The sequence below is a fragment of the Castanea sativa genome, chromosome 6, assembly GCF_040712315.1.
Source record: "Castanea sativa cultivar Marrone di Chiusa Pesio chromosome 6, ASM4071231v1".
Classification (NCBI taxonomy): Eukaryota; Viridiplantae; Streptophyta; class Magnoliopsida; order Fagales; family Fagaceae; genus Castanea; species Castanea sativa.
The window spans coordinates 47,943,335-47,958,182 of record NC_134018.1 but is presented as its reverse complement, the minus strand read 5'-3'; the positions used below and the strand labels follow the sequence as shown (position 1 = coordinate 47,958,182).

The window sequence follows — 14,848 nt, the reverse complement described above, 5'->3', positions numbered from 1 at the left end:
TAATTGTTGTTATCTTCTATATATATTGATAATATTATATACTATATATATGATTGGAATAAAATCTTTAGTATACGGTACACTTTTATAAATTCCAAAAATAATATTATTACCTTCTTTTATAATAATTCAATATATATTGATAATATTCTATATATATAATTGGAAGAAAATCTTTAGTATACAGTATACACTTTAATAAATTCCGAAAATAATATTATCACCATCTTTTATAATAATTCTATTATTACAGTGGGTGAATTTTTTTTTTTTTTTTAAGATTATTACAAAAGTGGTGAAGGGAAATTCAAACTATAGATCTTCTTATAATACCAATAAAATATAAGGCTCTTTTCTTTTTCTTTTTTGAGAAATAATAACGATTGGTATTAATTCTTAAACTAGAAAATCATCATCAACAAAATGTAAAATGTCCAGTGAAACATATTCCGAAATATGTTGATCCATCCAAATTAGCGAATGAAAAGAAAATATAACTCTTTATGCTAAGGCATGGGCTACAACATTGCCCTACCTCCTAATATGAGATAAAGAATAAGTTCGTAATGAACTTGCAATAGACTTCTTCGATTGTTTCAAAGAGAAGGATCATGGCGCCCCAAAACCGTGACATCCAACTGCAACATCTACTTGCGTGTGAGAAATTTCTATGCCAGCCGTTATTCCCAGCTCTATTATGAAAGAAAGCAGTAGACTCATCTTACAAGTATTCCCTAATGAGAGATTTTAGAAGATTAGGGTTCTAATTTATCTCCTCCACCTATCCGCAGGGGTCTTTAATAAGGTGTACTATTCTCAAGAGAGAAAAGTTTCCAACAAAAAGGGTCTTAATAACAACTTAAAAGTTGCCTTCAAATATAGACTACGTAAAACCAAGCTCTCCAGTGAATTGAGCTGCTCATCATCTTGCTGCCAACATCTCCTATGTCTCCACCGATGAAGGTTGAGAAATTTTCTCCGATAATGCAGCCATTACTTCCCCATTTCCATTCCTGATTACAACACCAATCCCTGCTTCAATTGTGTTTGCAAACATCACCCCGTCAAAAATTGGTGTTCAGCTCATTTGATGCTGGAGTTTTCCACTCGGTGCAGGCTTGGTTCATTGCACCGAATTTTATTCCTTCGACACCACACCAACCTAGCTACCATGGCAAAAGGCTCCGGGCTAAGAGGTTATTGTCCCACCACACATACCAGGTCTAATAGCGAGTTAATAAGATGGGGAATGGTGATCTTATCTTCGACTCCAACCAAAAAAACTGGCTCCCAAATAGGGTGAAGGCCCACACATTCCCACAGAGCATGGAATGTGTTTTCTTGGGATTTTGAGCATCATAAGGCTTTTGAGTCTTGACAATATTACCAAATTGAAATATAAACCTCATATAGTCATATACATAAAAAGGTTGTGTTCACAAAATAGTGCATTTAATAATAAAAAGTTATAAAAAGAAAAAGAAAAAAATTATTAGAAAACATGTTTTGTATTTAAATTAAAACTACTTGCAATTATAAATATAAAATATTATTAGAAAAAGAAAAAGAAAATATTTTGAATACACACGTAGCATAGCATGTTTAAAGAGGCTAATAATCAGTACTATTGTGACAAATTTTTATTCTATAAACTAAGAAGAAAATTCTGTTTAATATGATGGAAAAACTTGATTACATCAGCTTCATGAAATTTTATGAAGTTTTCTTAATCAAGAATTGTCTTCATTTTTTTTTTTTTTTATTGACTGCTTGTGGATGACAATCGTGTTAGGATGAAAGTCTATAAGTTGTCACCATTAAAATAACTTGAATCTCATGTCATGTTTTCATATATAATGATAATGTTTCTAATTATTGGAACAACTCAGAAAATAATATATATATTCGCCTATACAAATAATTAATTAATTAATATAATATAAAACTCCAATACATTCTGAATTGAACAGTCAAGACTCTAGAACTAACAAATTATAAAACATAAAAACGATAGCATAATTTTTTTTTTCTCAAAAAAAAAGATAGAGACAAAACTTATAATAAATATATAATTAAAAGTCTATGGACAGAAAAACCATTGCGTAATTTGGTCTCTAGAAAACACAAAGTACGGACCAGATTTTAGATTTCAGAAGCTTCTTTCTTGTTGGACTAGCCAAATAAATATAATCTAAGTTGTAGTTCTCTTTTCTTTCTTTCTTTTTTCTTTTTTTTTATTGAAGTGAAAGATAGAAAAGTTGTAGTTCTTTTTTGCTTCTTAATAGTGTCACATGCAATATGACGCATAACAAATGACTAATGTTAAATGAGAAAGTTCGAACTTTTTTTCTGGATCCGAAATGGAACTTGCTATATCCAGTTTGGCTTTTCAAAAATTAATGTGAGGAAGCAAAATAATTCAACCTGGCAAAGAAAGCTAACCAAATACTCTATCTAAAGAACAATCCAACTTTGAAGAGGTCACTTATGCAACAAACAAAAGTACTTCAGAGAAGTTCTGGGGGGAATGGATTACAAGTTCAGCAAATATAACTTTTCCTTGACTTGATTATAAATTTCTTGATGAATTTTACTCTAAAGAGAAAGTAAAATTCAAAGGGGGAGTTGTACAATATTGCCATTACATCGTCATCAGAATTGCTTATACACCCTAATGAGTGCCACTATCAGAACATTCCCACAATTTCTAATCATGAACAGCAACTTGACCTTTGTGCAGTTTGACCACCACCGTCAGTCTGGTCCGGTTTTTTAACCTCAAGGTGTGATTTTGGCTGAAAGCACCAGACAAGATAAGGAGTACAATAAAATTTATTGCTTTTTAAGAAAAAAGAAACTAGGATTCCCATATTTGATGGCACAATTCTACCGCTTTTTAGAAAGAGAAAGAGTGGATCACATAGAAAGTCAGAAAGGAATAGGAAAACCAAAAAAGGCGCACACATGCGTACCTCATCCCTGGAATCAGTCTCTGCAAGCCTTCGCTTAATATCCCTTGCTATTGAAAAGAAGACCTCCTCCACATTCATATTTGTCTTTGCACTCTGCAGAACATATTCTTTTGTTTATGAGCAGAACAGAACTACGGGTAATTGAAATGTAGATTACATCTTGATAGCATATTTCCACTTACAGTTTCAAAGAACTTGATGCCATACTCATCAGCAAGAGCCTGACCCTTAGAGGTAGGCACAGCCTAGGAAAAGAAAGAGAATTATCCTTTATAGTTGACAATATAAAACATAGGCATGCACATGAATACAAACAGAGATAGAGAGAATGAAGAAAGGATCAGATACGAGCCCAGTCAGTACACAAGCTTTTTAGGCTGGAGGGTCACATATCAATCCACAAGTCATCCTTCTCTCATACTTTTAAGGTGGTTGCAAGCAGGATTGAATAGACTGCATCAGTTATGCAAGTCATGCAACAGAAACGCAGTTGTGTGCTCAATCAATGAACTTAGGATCCAGCCCACCAGGTGAAAAGACAGCGTTTGCAGCAAGATGATTAATCACAAAACACCTACCCTTTTGCTTTCATCCATGTCAGCCTTGTTCCCCACCAGTATCTTGTTAACATTGTCAGATGCATGTTGTTCAATGTTGCGAATCCAGTTCTTAATGTCTGAACAAAAAGAGAAAATGGCTCCATAAAGAATTGAAAGAGATATAGAATTCATTTCAAAAGCTTTGGGGAAAAAAAAAAAAAAAAAGAGGAACCACAACAACCGCTAACTATAAATGAAAATATACAAAAACAAATTGCACTTGACCACAACAAAAGGTGACAACAATACATACATATCATAGTAAAATATTAAATATCTAACAAGATTGGCTGATAAAGCCGCCAAGCTACGAATACTATAAAACATATCAAACATTGGCAATTGCTATGTGAAGTCCAAATGTTGAGAACAAGACAAGAAGAGAAATTACTGTTGAAAGATGACTCGTCAGTAACATCATACACCAGCAAAATACCCATGGCTCCTCGGTAGTAAGCTGCAAAAGATCATAAAGTATATAAGCAAACTCCTTTACAATCTAAAGATAACGCAACATGGAATTTAGATAAAAATGATATAATCAAAAATTAACCATCCTCACAAGTATATATCAGACCTCCCATTTTATATGCCAGCAAGCACATATGTCTAGGAACCAACTACAAGTTGGGACTTCATCAAAAGGTCTGATATCAACCAGATGGCATCATGACCACCTGAGCTTCTACATTTGCATTTCAGGGTTAAGAAGTCCTTTTCTTTATTCTCTAATTAAAGGCTGGGTAGGTTTACAATGTCAAGGCTTGAATATGGATAATGGCTATATTATCAAAGGAAACACTCATCTGCAAGTAACGATACAAACTACCAAACAATATACCCACCTTGAAACCAAAGAGGCAATAAGCAAAAACCCAAAACACAAACCTGTAGTGATAGTTCGAAACCGCTCTTGACCAGCTGTATCCCAGATTTGCAATTTAATTCGTTTGCCATCAAGCTCAACAGTTCTTATCTTAAAATCAATCCTATCAACAACAAAAATTTAAATATTAAAACAGTTATAAACAAGGCTTCTAAAATATTTCTGCCACAAATAACCAATGCTTGTCTCCAATAAGAATAGATAAATTTTTATTTTAAATATCGGTTTTTGAACCACAACCACCCTAAACCTTGTAAATATTGATACAAAAAAATTTATTTTAAATAGTGGTTTTTGAACCACAACCACCCTAAACCTTGTAAATATTGGGGAAAGAATGTCCTTATTGAGCTATAGCTTATTGGCAAGAATAAATACATATGTAACTACATAAGTATATAAACACAAAAACAAACACATATATAGATATGCATCTATGTATGTTTTTATGCATGCATATATGCATGTTTATAAGTATGTATTTATGCATGCATGTATATGCAAGTCCTAAGTCCTCAAGCCATCACAGCAAGGTGCATGTAAGTCTAGACCCTCAACAAAAGAGATGTCTTGAATAGCTATCTGAAATTTGACTTTATTTTCATCAGTTTATTGAGGTCTATTATGCCAGCACATAAATAGGATGAAACAAAACGTCAATAATCATCCAAGCGTCATTAACTTTTTTCCCACATAAAGAGGCCCCACAATTAATTACCCATGATACTCATCTTGGCACTCATTATTGCATGAAGAAAGTTCGTTACAACACTTCAAGATATAAAAACTCCATAGTTCCGAGGGATACAAACCCAATGGTGGTAATAAAACTGGTTGTGAAGGAACCATCAGAAAAGCGCAAAAGCAAACAACTCTTGCCCACACCTGCAGAGATTTGATAAGAATGTCAAATAACAAAAAGGGGGAAAAACACACGAACAAACCCTCAAAAATATAACCTAGCATGTTACTTTTGGCCATTTTTCAGGAATTTGAAGTGCTTTATTTGGTTGTAAGTTTTTCTTTTTGGTAAAATGCATATATATTCCCAACCTTGCCCATAGGCTAGATATCCCCAAATCCCTTCCATTACATACAACATGGGTAATTAATTGTGGGGACTCTTGGAGTTTGATCCTTGGCCACATCCATGGGAAGCTTAGGAGATGCCACTAGGCCAAGCGTCAATTGGCAATTTGAAGTGCTTTGTATTGGCATGTAACTCTCAAGTGTCTATGATCAGCTTAAAAAGGAGGCATATCCACCAGAAATCATCCCTAAATTTAAACAATAGCTATGATACTTTGTGCAGATATGATGCTAAGCTAACAAACTAAGGAATCATTTCCTAGGATGGTAGAATGTCAAGTAATATGAAGAAGGTTAAATATGCATGAAAAAAAAAATTGATGATATATGTAGAGATTTGTATGACATTTGATGAGTCCATAACCAAAAGATCAAGATTAGGAATCCATGACACCCAACCAAGTAACAAAATAAAACCAATAACCTGCATAACAAGATATGATAATTTAACAAGAGAAGGATTTTGCATGATATAGGTGCTTGGAAAGTTGAAGACCGAACAAACAAATAAACCTCCAGCATTAAACATAACCACTATCCACTAGGAATGAAAAGTATAGATATCAAAAAAAACATGAAGCTGAACATAATTTCCAATTCTGGAATAGAAGATAGCTAGTAATTTCTTTAATTGTCAAGTTACACACAACCAATTAGTCTTGAAACCACAACCTCACTCTCTACCTAGCACTTATAGGAGAAGAAAGTGCCAATTGAGCTAGAACTCATCAGTAGAAGATATCATATCATATACATGATGCTAATAACTTGTACATATTACATAACTCATCATATATACACACACACACTCACATAAATCATCATATCTTACACTCGTATCATGTCATGTCCAGTCTCTCTCTCTCTCTCTCTCTCTCCACTTTACAATCCAAAAAAATTGTCTTCGGAGGAAACCCATCATTGTTAAGCCCCACAGATTACCATTTGTGCTGGCCAAGTTCTATACCCATTGCTTCTCTCTACTTTTTTTTTTTTTTTTTTAACTATTATTATTGGTAAGTTACCCGCGCACCCTGTAGCTGTAGGTCTTGAACCCAAGATCTCACCCTCCACCCTCCACCCTCCACCATGCTCTTACAAGGGAAGGAAATGTTAATTGAGCTAAAGCTCATTGGCCCATTGCTTCTCACTAATTTTATTCATTAAAACAAAAACAAAAAACACCATAGCCCACTCTACACATGAAGCATGTAGGAAATTATAGCACAAAACTGGACAAGGCCAAATATAAACCAAAACCCATTTCTCGACAATAAAAATCACAGCAATCGCATTGAAACCAACAACCTAAATCCAATCAAATAGCAATAGAGATCACGTACCCATTTGTTCACAGACCAAATCAAATGCAGTAATGCACCCATAATCATTTCATAACAACCAACACAACAACAAAAAACCTTTCAAAACAAAAGGATTACAAGAAGATCTCACAGTTTCTAGCGTATAAAAACAAAAACTAACCACTGTCGCCAATGAGGAGAAGCTTGATGAGGTAATCGTAATCGGCACGAGCCTTTGCTGGTGGTGCAGCCATCGATTTATCACCAAGCCCCCAAAACTCACAAACTCTCTCTCTCTTTCTCCCAGAGCAAAAAAAATAAAAAGTAAAAAAGCCAACTAGAGAAAAAAAAAGGAAAGATATTAATTGCAAGCGTTAGCAAATGGTCGGTGACATATTCAGAGGTGATCCAATTGGATTCAGATCCTCTAGAGTTCTGAATCCTTTTTGGATTCAGATCCTCTAGAGTTTCTAGGGTACTCTACCAAGTAGAGTTCATTAAATCCTAACCACTCTTTAATGATTTAATGGTCTAGATTCTGCCATGTCAACATTTCATTAACAATCATCTTAATTGTTTTGTTTACAACATTATTTTATTATTTTAAGAATATTATTAATGAAATGCTGACATGGCAGAATCTAAACCATTAAATCATTAAAGAGTGGTTAGGATTTAATGAACTAGAGAAAAAAAAAGGAAAAATATTAATTGCAAGCGTTAGCAAGTGGTCGGTGACATATTCAGAGGTGATCCAATTGGATTCAGATCCTCTAGAGTTCTGAATCCTTTTTATATAGTTTTTTTGTGTTTGGGTTTGGGTGATTGGGTCTGAGACTCTGAGTTCTGTCTCACATGTGTCTCTCTCTCCGTGTGCAGTTTGTATGGTTACGTGTGTCTCTGTTGTATTGTTCAAACTTCTGAGAAGAGGAGTGGACTCAGGGTCTTGCGTCCTGTGGTCTCGGATGTACACGAAGATTTCTCGCCTGATTGCAAATCTAGCAGTGACCTGAATTAAATGAACCCTATCCAACCATTTTTTTTTTAATTAATTAATTTAAAGGACCAACCCATGCTCCTATATTTGAAATATTTAATATAGAAAATGCTGAGGGATACCTTTAGATTAATAGTTAATCAGGAAAGTTTTGACAATATTTTTATAAAAAATAAAAAAAAATTGTCAAAATATTAATTACATTTTCATCTTTCATGACCTATTTAATAAAAGAGTAATGTTATAATCACAAACTATTTTATAATATTTTTACAAACTATTAATGTGGCAAATTCTTATTAGTTCTAATATGGGTCTACCACTTACATCACATTTATGTTTATCAATGATTATTTGAAAATTAATAAAGCCACATCAACAGTTTGTAAAATGATTTGTATCTGTAACATTAGTCTTAATATAATCTTTACTATAATTTGTTGTTTTTCCCATTTTGATTTATTTCCCAAGAATTTCTACCAAGATGGCGGATCCTATTGTAGGTGCCTCTACATGAGCTTTGGTAAACTAATATGAACAAGTACCATAGGCACTTTGACCACAAAAGAAGCAATTCACATAAAGATCTAGCGTCATTCACTAAATTTTGAGGTTAATAAAATTTGTAATTCATGTTTGGAGAAGAATCAACAAAATAGCTAATAGCATATAAACTTATTTAGGTTTGATTAAATCCTCCTAAAAAAAAGCATATAACTCGATTGTATTGAGTCTTAGAAAGCTAAACTTGTTGTAAACTAGTGGAGTATGAAATGTCAATTCAGCAAGCCCTCAATTAGCGAAAGTCGGTTCAATTGAACTTGTTGTTCTCGCCAATGGCGCATGACAAAGATCTCACCAGATCAGTGTTAGATTTGATGGAAATTTCACTAGATCTAGAAAATTTTCAAAAAAATAAGAGTGGCATGGGTTAATTGAAATCGTTTCTCCAAACAGAAGAACCACTAGTCAACTCAATATCATTGAGTCTCATTCTTTTACACCCACCGTCGATTGATCCATTGCTTGGATCAAATCAATTTTGGTTTGAATGGATCCAGGTTAAGCAAGTTTGTCAGGTTTGATTCAAGTTAGACAGTCCTAATGAAGGTGAACACAACAATTGTAATATAAGCCTTTTGTGGGTCTTATGGTAATGGAACATGGATGGTAATTTCATTCAATTTTTCTTGCATGGATTTTTCTTGCCCCAAAAAACTAATAACAAGGGTAGGGCGAAAACTTCATCTCAACAATCGATGTAGGTTAAGATGAATTTTAGTTGCACTTCCCCGCCCTAAATATGTTTATTAAAATGATTTTTTTTATAATTACAAAATTGTCAATGTAACAATTAGGAACTTTGTATATTTACTCCATTTAATCAATTATTGGGTATAAGGAGACTTTATCTTATTGTATAATTCAACTCTTTTGCTATGAAATTTTTGGTTTCTATTAATGTTAAATATTTAGTTCATATTACATAGTATTATTGATTGGAAAATACTTTTAAGTTTGTGTTATTATGTTAGTACATTGAGATTTTGTAGAAATGTTTTATTAAACAATGCGGGGTGGTGCACCTATGATCTAACTCTGTCTTGTCCCATTGCCATTCTAAGTCGTGGATTCACAATCATAAGGCTTAGTTTGGTATCACTGTAGAAAGTAGATATTTAGTTGTAAAGCTTTTGCAATAAATATTTTTAACATCTAAAGTACTTTGTAAACTACATTGATAAAATGCTATGAAGTTGTTACCCATGTGTTGGTAACTAATTTGATAAAGAGTTTTTGAATGTGACAAATGACAAAAGAGAAACCTAAATCAACAGCAGGTTTGCAATAGTGGCACGGTGGTTGATAAGAGAGAGAGAGAAATAGAGAGAACAATATTTTGAATACACACACACATATATATATATATAATTTTTTTTAATATATTTTGGTTGAGGATACATATTCCATTTGAGAGATCCTTTAAAAGTGAATAGCACAACCTCAATTCCCAGTCCATTTAGTTTACAAGACAGGTAAAATCTATCCCATTTGAGATGGGGTCAATACTCGTCTATGCAAATTGCCATTCTTATTTGAAATTATTCTGTTTATTTTTTAGTGTGAATGGAGCTCATAGTTTCGAAATGATCATCAATTATTTTAGAAGTTAATAAACAAGTAAGAATGATGAAGAAAGTCTAGGCTCATTCTCCTTTTGAGAGTGACAAACACTTCTAGGCACTTACCAAACTAAAAAGAAATAAAAAGAAAGGAAAAAGTGATTGTTGAGTTGGAAAACATTGATTAAAGGCATTTTAAAGTGTCAATGTGAGTATCAAATGTTAGGAATGGCCCATACAGCTATATCCAAACTCGAAACAGCGAAGGTTCACAAAAGTGGCAATATACTATTTATTATTGGCAAATATTAACAAATACCGAATAAGTTTTTGTTAAGATTGTATAAAAGTATGTCTCATTTATTTAAAAAATTAAAAAAATAAATAAAAATAACATAAAGCTAGTTCTTTTAGTTATTTTAATATTTTTTACCACTACGAAATTAATTTCACACAGAAAAAATATAACATAAAGCTGCAGAAAAAGACAAAATTTGGTAAAAAAAAGAAAGTCAATAGTTGGGTGCCCGGACAACCCTTTATTATAAAAACAAGAAATGCCAATGTTCTACGAATGATTCCAAACTTGATACATGTCACTTTTGTGGGTAGTCGTGCTTAGAAGTATATACCGAGAAGATCCTCTAACCCCCCATCTTCCTATCCCTACAAAAAGGCCACTAGAACGAACAAAGTATTCAACTTTCAATGAGTTTCACAAACTTGTCTTCCATCATGTCCCTTCACTTTGGTATCAACTGTAATTTCTATCGGTATCATATGTATTTAGAGGCTGGTGGTAGCAGCAACAACAGCGAGGATGATGATGAAGATGACAATAAAGAGACTTATCCAGAAAGTTAGCTCCTCACGGGAAACTTGCACCACAAGGGCAGCTGCGATCTTTGGCAATGTCACATGTAAACTCACTTTGACACTTGAGATTATAAATAGTCTTAAATGTTGTTATTACTCAACCCGTCTTGAAGGTGGATTTTGTACTTTTGTACTCCTATCCTGTAGTATTGGATTTTGATGTTTTATCTTCAACTTGTCTGAAAGTATTATGAAATCTTTCACTTCGTTTCTTATGAATCTTTTGAATTATTACTGATAGCAACATCATCGATATTAATACAAGGATTATGATTGAAAAGCTGTACAAAATTTTCCTGCAAACTTAGTTGCTGGGCGGAATATGTAATGGTTAAAACACAGATCTCGTGATTCTCAGAGATAAAAGTTGTTTTGATTCTTTTAAATTGTGAAAATTCCATAATATAAGAGTATCCACCGATAATTCTCGCCTATTCTAAACAAAAAACTACTTTTTCTATATATTTAAAAGAATCAATAAAATATTCATTCTTTTACAATTTTTTATTATTCCGTCCTTCACTGCCCTCTCTCACAGACCCATCACTACCAACGATCACTCCACACCCAACCACTATCATCAAGAAAAATCAACTCACTCAATCTGAAACCCAATCAATCCCAAACCCATTCAATCCCAAATTCATTCATCACCCACCCAACCCGAAACCCACTGATGATTTGATCAGCATGGTTTGATGATCGAAGAAGCCTTCGATTGATGATTTGATCGGCGTGGTTGGTGATTGGCATGGTTTGATGATTTTTTTATCGGCAACAATTAAAAGATGATCGGCAGCAATGGAGGCATGATTTGATCAAATGAAGAAAGAGAGAGTGAGGTGAGATGACCGAAACTTAGAGATAATGAGAGAAAAAAAAATTATTAAAATAGTAAATACAAGTGCTACGGTAACCGTGTTAGTAATGGTATATTTATACACAATTTTACAACTACTGATATGAGTTTTTATTTTTTTACCAAAATGTGTAAAATGAAGAAATTTTTATATTTTAAAAGACTATGCACCCACTAATATGGATGCTCGTAAAAAGTAACATCAAATGTAACTTTTTTATGATATTATACTTGTTCATAACTTTTTGTCTGTTTAGTAATTTGGATTAGATATTTCAGGTACTCTTCATATGCACGCTAAATTTTTATAAAAATAAAATGATTTGATTCTGAAACTCATGGTGTGTACAATTTTAAAGATTTCAAAAAAAAAATGAAGAAGTGTTGAAATTTATTGCTGAGTTAGTTACTGGTCCTAATCATGTCGATATTTTGCCAGGGTTTACTGCAAAGCTTCTGACTTCTGAGAGATCAACTTGAATCATTTATATTTTTATTTTTTTCAGCTTGAATCTGATATTAAAGGGCAAAGCTTGTTTTCAGTGCATCTGTGCATGTTAATCATTTTGTGTATGCACTAAACCATATCATGTATGCACTAAACGCAAGCCGTATCCAATATTAAAAATCATTCTCAATGGCACTGGCCGTTAGATAAAGGTCATCACAACCTAATGGAACGATAATCAAATATGTAGTCTATTTAAACCAACATCGCACCGGTTTTTAAATAAAGGTAAGCACACAAAAGGCAACATTTGAGTCTTCATTAATGCGGGCATAAAACAGACACCCACATTTTAACCAAAAAAGAAAACATTAATCAAATGAAACACAGAACTATCCTATTATATCAAATGAGTAAAATACACCAAAAAAACCTCCTCTCAAGCAGAAAATTTCGGATCATTCTTGACACAGCCTAGTAAAAAAATCCAAGCACTTTACCACCAACATTCTTTCTCCTGGCCTCTTCATGATCCATGATACCAGCAGAAGTAGTCAACACAATATAACCAAACTGCAGATATAAGAAATATGGTAAGGTCAGGAGAAAAAAAAAAAAGGCATCTTTTACGTAAGAATAAAGAGATGTCATTTGGATAGAGGTCCATTTTTAACAACCTATGAAATCTGATAACACATTTGATTTTTTGGCCAGATGCAAATTTCATAAATTTAATGACCAGTATCAGCCTTTCATTTGACGATTATAATCACCCTAAACCAGACATTTGTATTACTGTGCCATTTGATGAAAGAATAAATGAGATAACAATATCAAATTGAAGTTGGAATTTAACTACTAGTAAAAACCAAGCAAGAGCCATCAGGCTTGCAAGCTTGCAGTAAGAATGAAATAGCAAATTTCCTGGAAAAATAATTTACAAGAAGAACGTGAAGTGCTAACCTGTCTTGAGGGGAGCAACCTTGCAGTCCAACCTTCAATCTCTTTGACTCCCACATCAAAACGAGGACTAATAACGCCACATTTGTTTAGCCTCCCATTCAGTTCAACAACAATTTTGCCAGCCCTGTGGTCATCAACATACTCAAACTCGCCAATGTAACCTATTGAACAACAGCAAGAAAATTAAAAAAAGATATATTAAAGTGTCTATGACTAAACAAAAAAAATTTGCAGTGACCAAATGTTAGCATACCATGCTTCTGCATAACCAAAAGAAATTTGATGATAACTTTTGATGATGGCCTGATCATGACCTGGCGCTTCCCCCGTTTCTCGGCATTGTACATGCTCTTAAGAGCATCATTCAAAACACTCACTCTCACCATTGCTGCAGCTACATATTTAAATAACCGTGTCAATTGCTAAAACAAAGCTTTAGCGCACAACTATATCCTAAAGAAGCTGAGGAAAAAACTAAAAAAAAGAAAAGATCTCTGAATTACCCCCCTTGAACTCTTACTAGTCAGCAAGAGCAGCAAGTACAAATCATTCAATAAGCTTTTTGTCCTAGTCCTATCTCCTATCTTAAATTTTGGGAAAAATAAATTAAATTAAATCATGCCGATATTATGTCATTCTAAAAAATCACAACCACATTACTCTTAACCAAAGAATCCATCACATTTTGACAAGGGTCATCCCAGATGGGCATAGCAACCTCATTCTAAACAGTCAGAATCCAAGTAATCACTAAAGCAACCCTCAAATCTAGCTATTACTATATTAAAGAAACACACACACAAACATAGACCATCAAGCAAGAACAGAAAACCAGCAAATGAATTGCAACAAAAGCCACAAGCTTTACATCATATAGCAAACCCAAAGCCATGCCTCATACAATTTAACTACTCTGACCATAACTATGCAAAACCAACATCTAGTTGCTGACATAAAATACTAAAACCCAAAAAAGATAAACAAATCAATAAATAAAAGCATAGTTTACTTCTTTTATTTGTTTCTAACTCACAGATCAGCAACCCATTTCCTATTCAAGTTTCCAACAATTCTTCTAGCAACCAAACAGTCCTCAAACGCAAAAGCTATTTAGCTAAAACCAAAAACCCAGAAACAAAAAACGAGCAAATAAACCAGAAAATGAAACAAAACTCACAGGTTACAAACACACAGACACAATAAAAAGTACAGATCGAATCGAAATATTGAAACAGAAATAGAAGGAATCGTAAAAACATGAGGAATTTTATTTTTTTTGTTTTTGTTTTGTTTTGTTTGGTTTGGTTTTATCTCGTACCGTAGGTAGATGCAAACTGAAAGAGCTGAGCAGAGGCGCCTCCGAGAGAGCAAAGTGTTTTTAGGGCTTCTGAGAGAGAGAGCTAATGTTTAGAAACCCTCGTGCCTATATTTGGTTCGGAAAATACACTGATTTACTAATTTACCCTTCACCTAGGGCTGACTCCAATGGACTCTTCTGTGTTGGGTTTTTAAAAATGGTTTGCAACTGTGACCCAACCCAAGCCCATATTAAAACTGATTATACCATATTGGGCCCAATTAAAATGTCCGGAATCAGCCCAACTCAAGGTTTTTTTTATTTGATTATTTATTAAATATTGTTATAACAGTGAATTTTTTTGAAGTTGGTGTAGTAGTTTTTCCATTTTAACTTTAAGGACAAAGGATTTTCCATGTAAAATTATTATGTTAT

At 33.4% G+C, this 14,848-nt stretch overlaps 2 protein-coding genes across 3 annotated transcripts; both read right to left on the bottom strand.

The window, feature by feature from the left end:
- Positions 1 to 2,455: 2,455 nt before the first annotated feature.
- Positions 2,456 to 7,210, bottom strand: LOC142640435 (ras-related protein RABE1c-like). The gene is made up of 8 exons (XM_075814533.1): positions 7,032 to 7,210; positions 5,270 to 5,342; positions 4,460 to 4,560; positions 3,963 to 4,028; positions 3,551 to 3,648; positions 3,155 to 3,217; positions 2,973 to 3,065; positions 2,456 to 2,795 (listed from the first exon to the last, which is right to left on the bottom strand). Exons 1-8 carry the CDS (start codon positions 7,102 to 7,104, stop codon positions 2,712 to 2,714), a joined length of 651 nt encoding a protein of 216 aa, XP_075670648.1. The 5' UTR covers positions 7,105 to 7,210; the 3' UTR covers positions 2,456 to 2,711.
- Positions 7,211 to 12,382: 5,172 nt separating this feature from the next.
- On the bottom strand, positions 12,383 to 14,547 carry LOC142639278 (small ribosomal subunit protein uS8z/uS8w). 2 transcript variants are annotated; one of them, XM_075813456.1, is made up of 4 exons: positions 14,435 to 14,547; positions 13,370 to 13,510; positions 13,117 to 13,277; positions 12,383 to 12,726 (listed from the first exon to the last, which is right to left on the bottom strand). In XM_075813456.1, the coding sequence occupies exons 2-4, from the start codon at positions 13,500 to 13,502 to the stop codon at positions 12,628 to 12,630; spliced, it is 393 nt and encodes a 130-aa protein (XP_075669571.1). In that variant the 5' UTR covers positions 13,503 to 13,510; positions 14,435 to 14,547; the 3' UTR covers positions 12,383 to 12,627. The 2 variants fall into 2 exon arrangements, with proteins under 2 accessions (XP_075669571.1, XP_075669572.1); XM_075813457.1 differs by having other exon boundaries at positions 13,370 to 13,504; positions 14,435 to 14,534.
- Between the last annotated feature and the right edge of the window lie 301 nt (positions 14,548 to 14,848).

What these genes read in the sequence shown, in the direction of transcription:
- LOC142640435 (XM_075814533.1), bottom strand. Translation starts at nt 7,104, where the DNA reads ATGGCTGCACCACCAGCAAAGGCTCGTGCCGATTACGATTACCTCATC. An exon ending in GTTTCGAACTATCACTACAG is followed by an intron (nt 4,029 to 4,459) that starts GTTTGTGTTTTG and finishes GATCTTTTGCAG; the next exon opens with CTTACTACCGAGGAGCCATG. An exon ending in ACATGGATGAAAGCAAAAGG is followed by an intron (nt 3,218 to 3,550) that starts GTAGGTGTTTTG and finishes TTCTTTTCCTAG; the next exon opens with GCTGTGCCTACCTCTAAGGG.
- LOC142639278 (XM_075813456.1), bottom strand. Translation starts at nt 13,502, where the DNA reads ATGGTGAGAGTGAGTGTTTTGAATGATGCTCTTAAGAGCATGTACAAT. An exon ending in TTTGGTTATGCAGAAGCATG is followed by an intron (nt 13,278 to 13,369) that starts GTATGCTAACAT and finishes GTTGTTCAATAG; the next exon opens with GTTACATTGGCGAGTTTGAG. An exon ending in GGTTGCTCCCCTCAAGACAG is followed by an intron (nt 12,727 to 13,116) that starts GTTAGCACTTCA and finishes TTATATCTGCAG; the next exon opens with TTTGGTTATATTGTGTTGAC.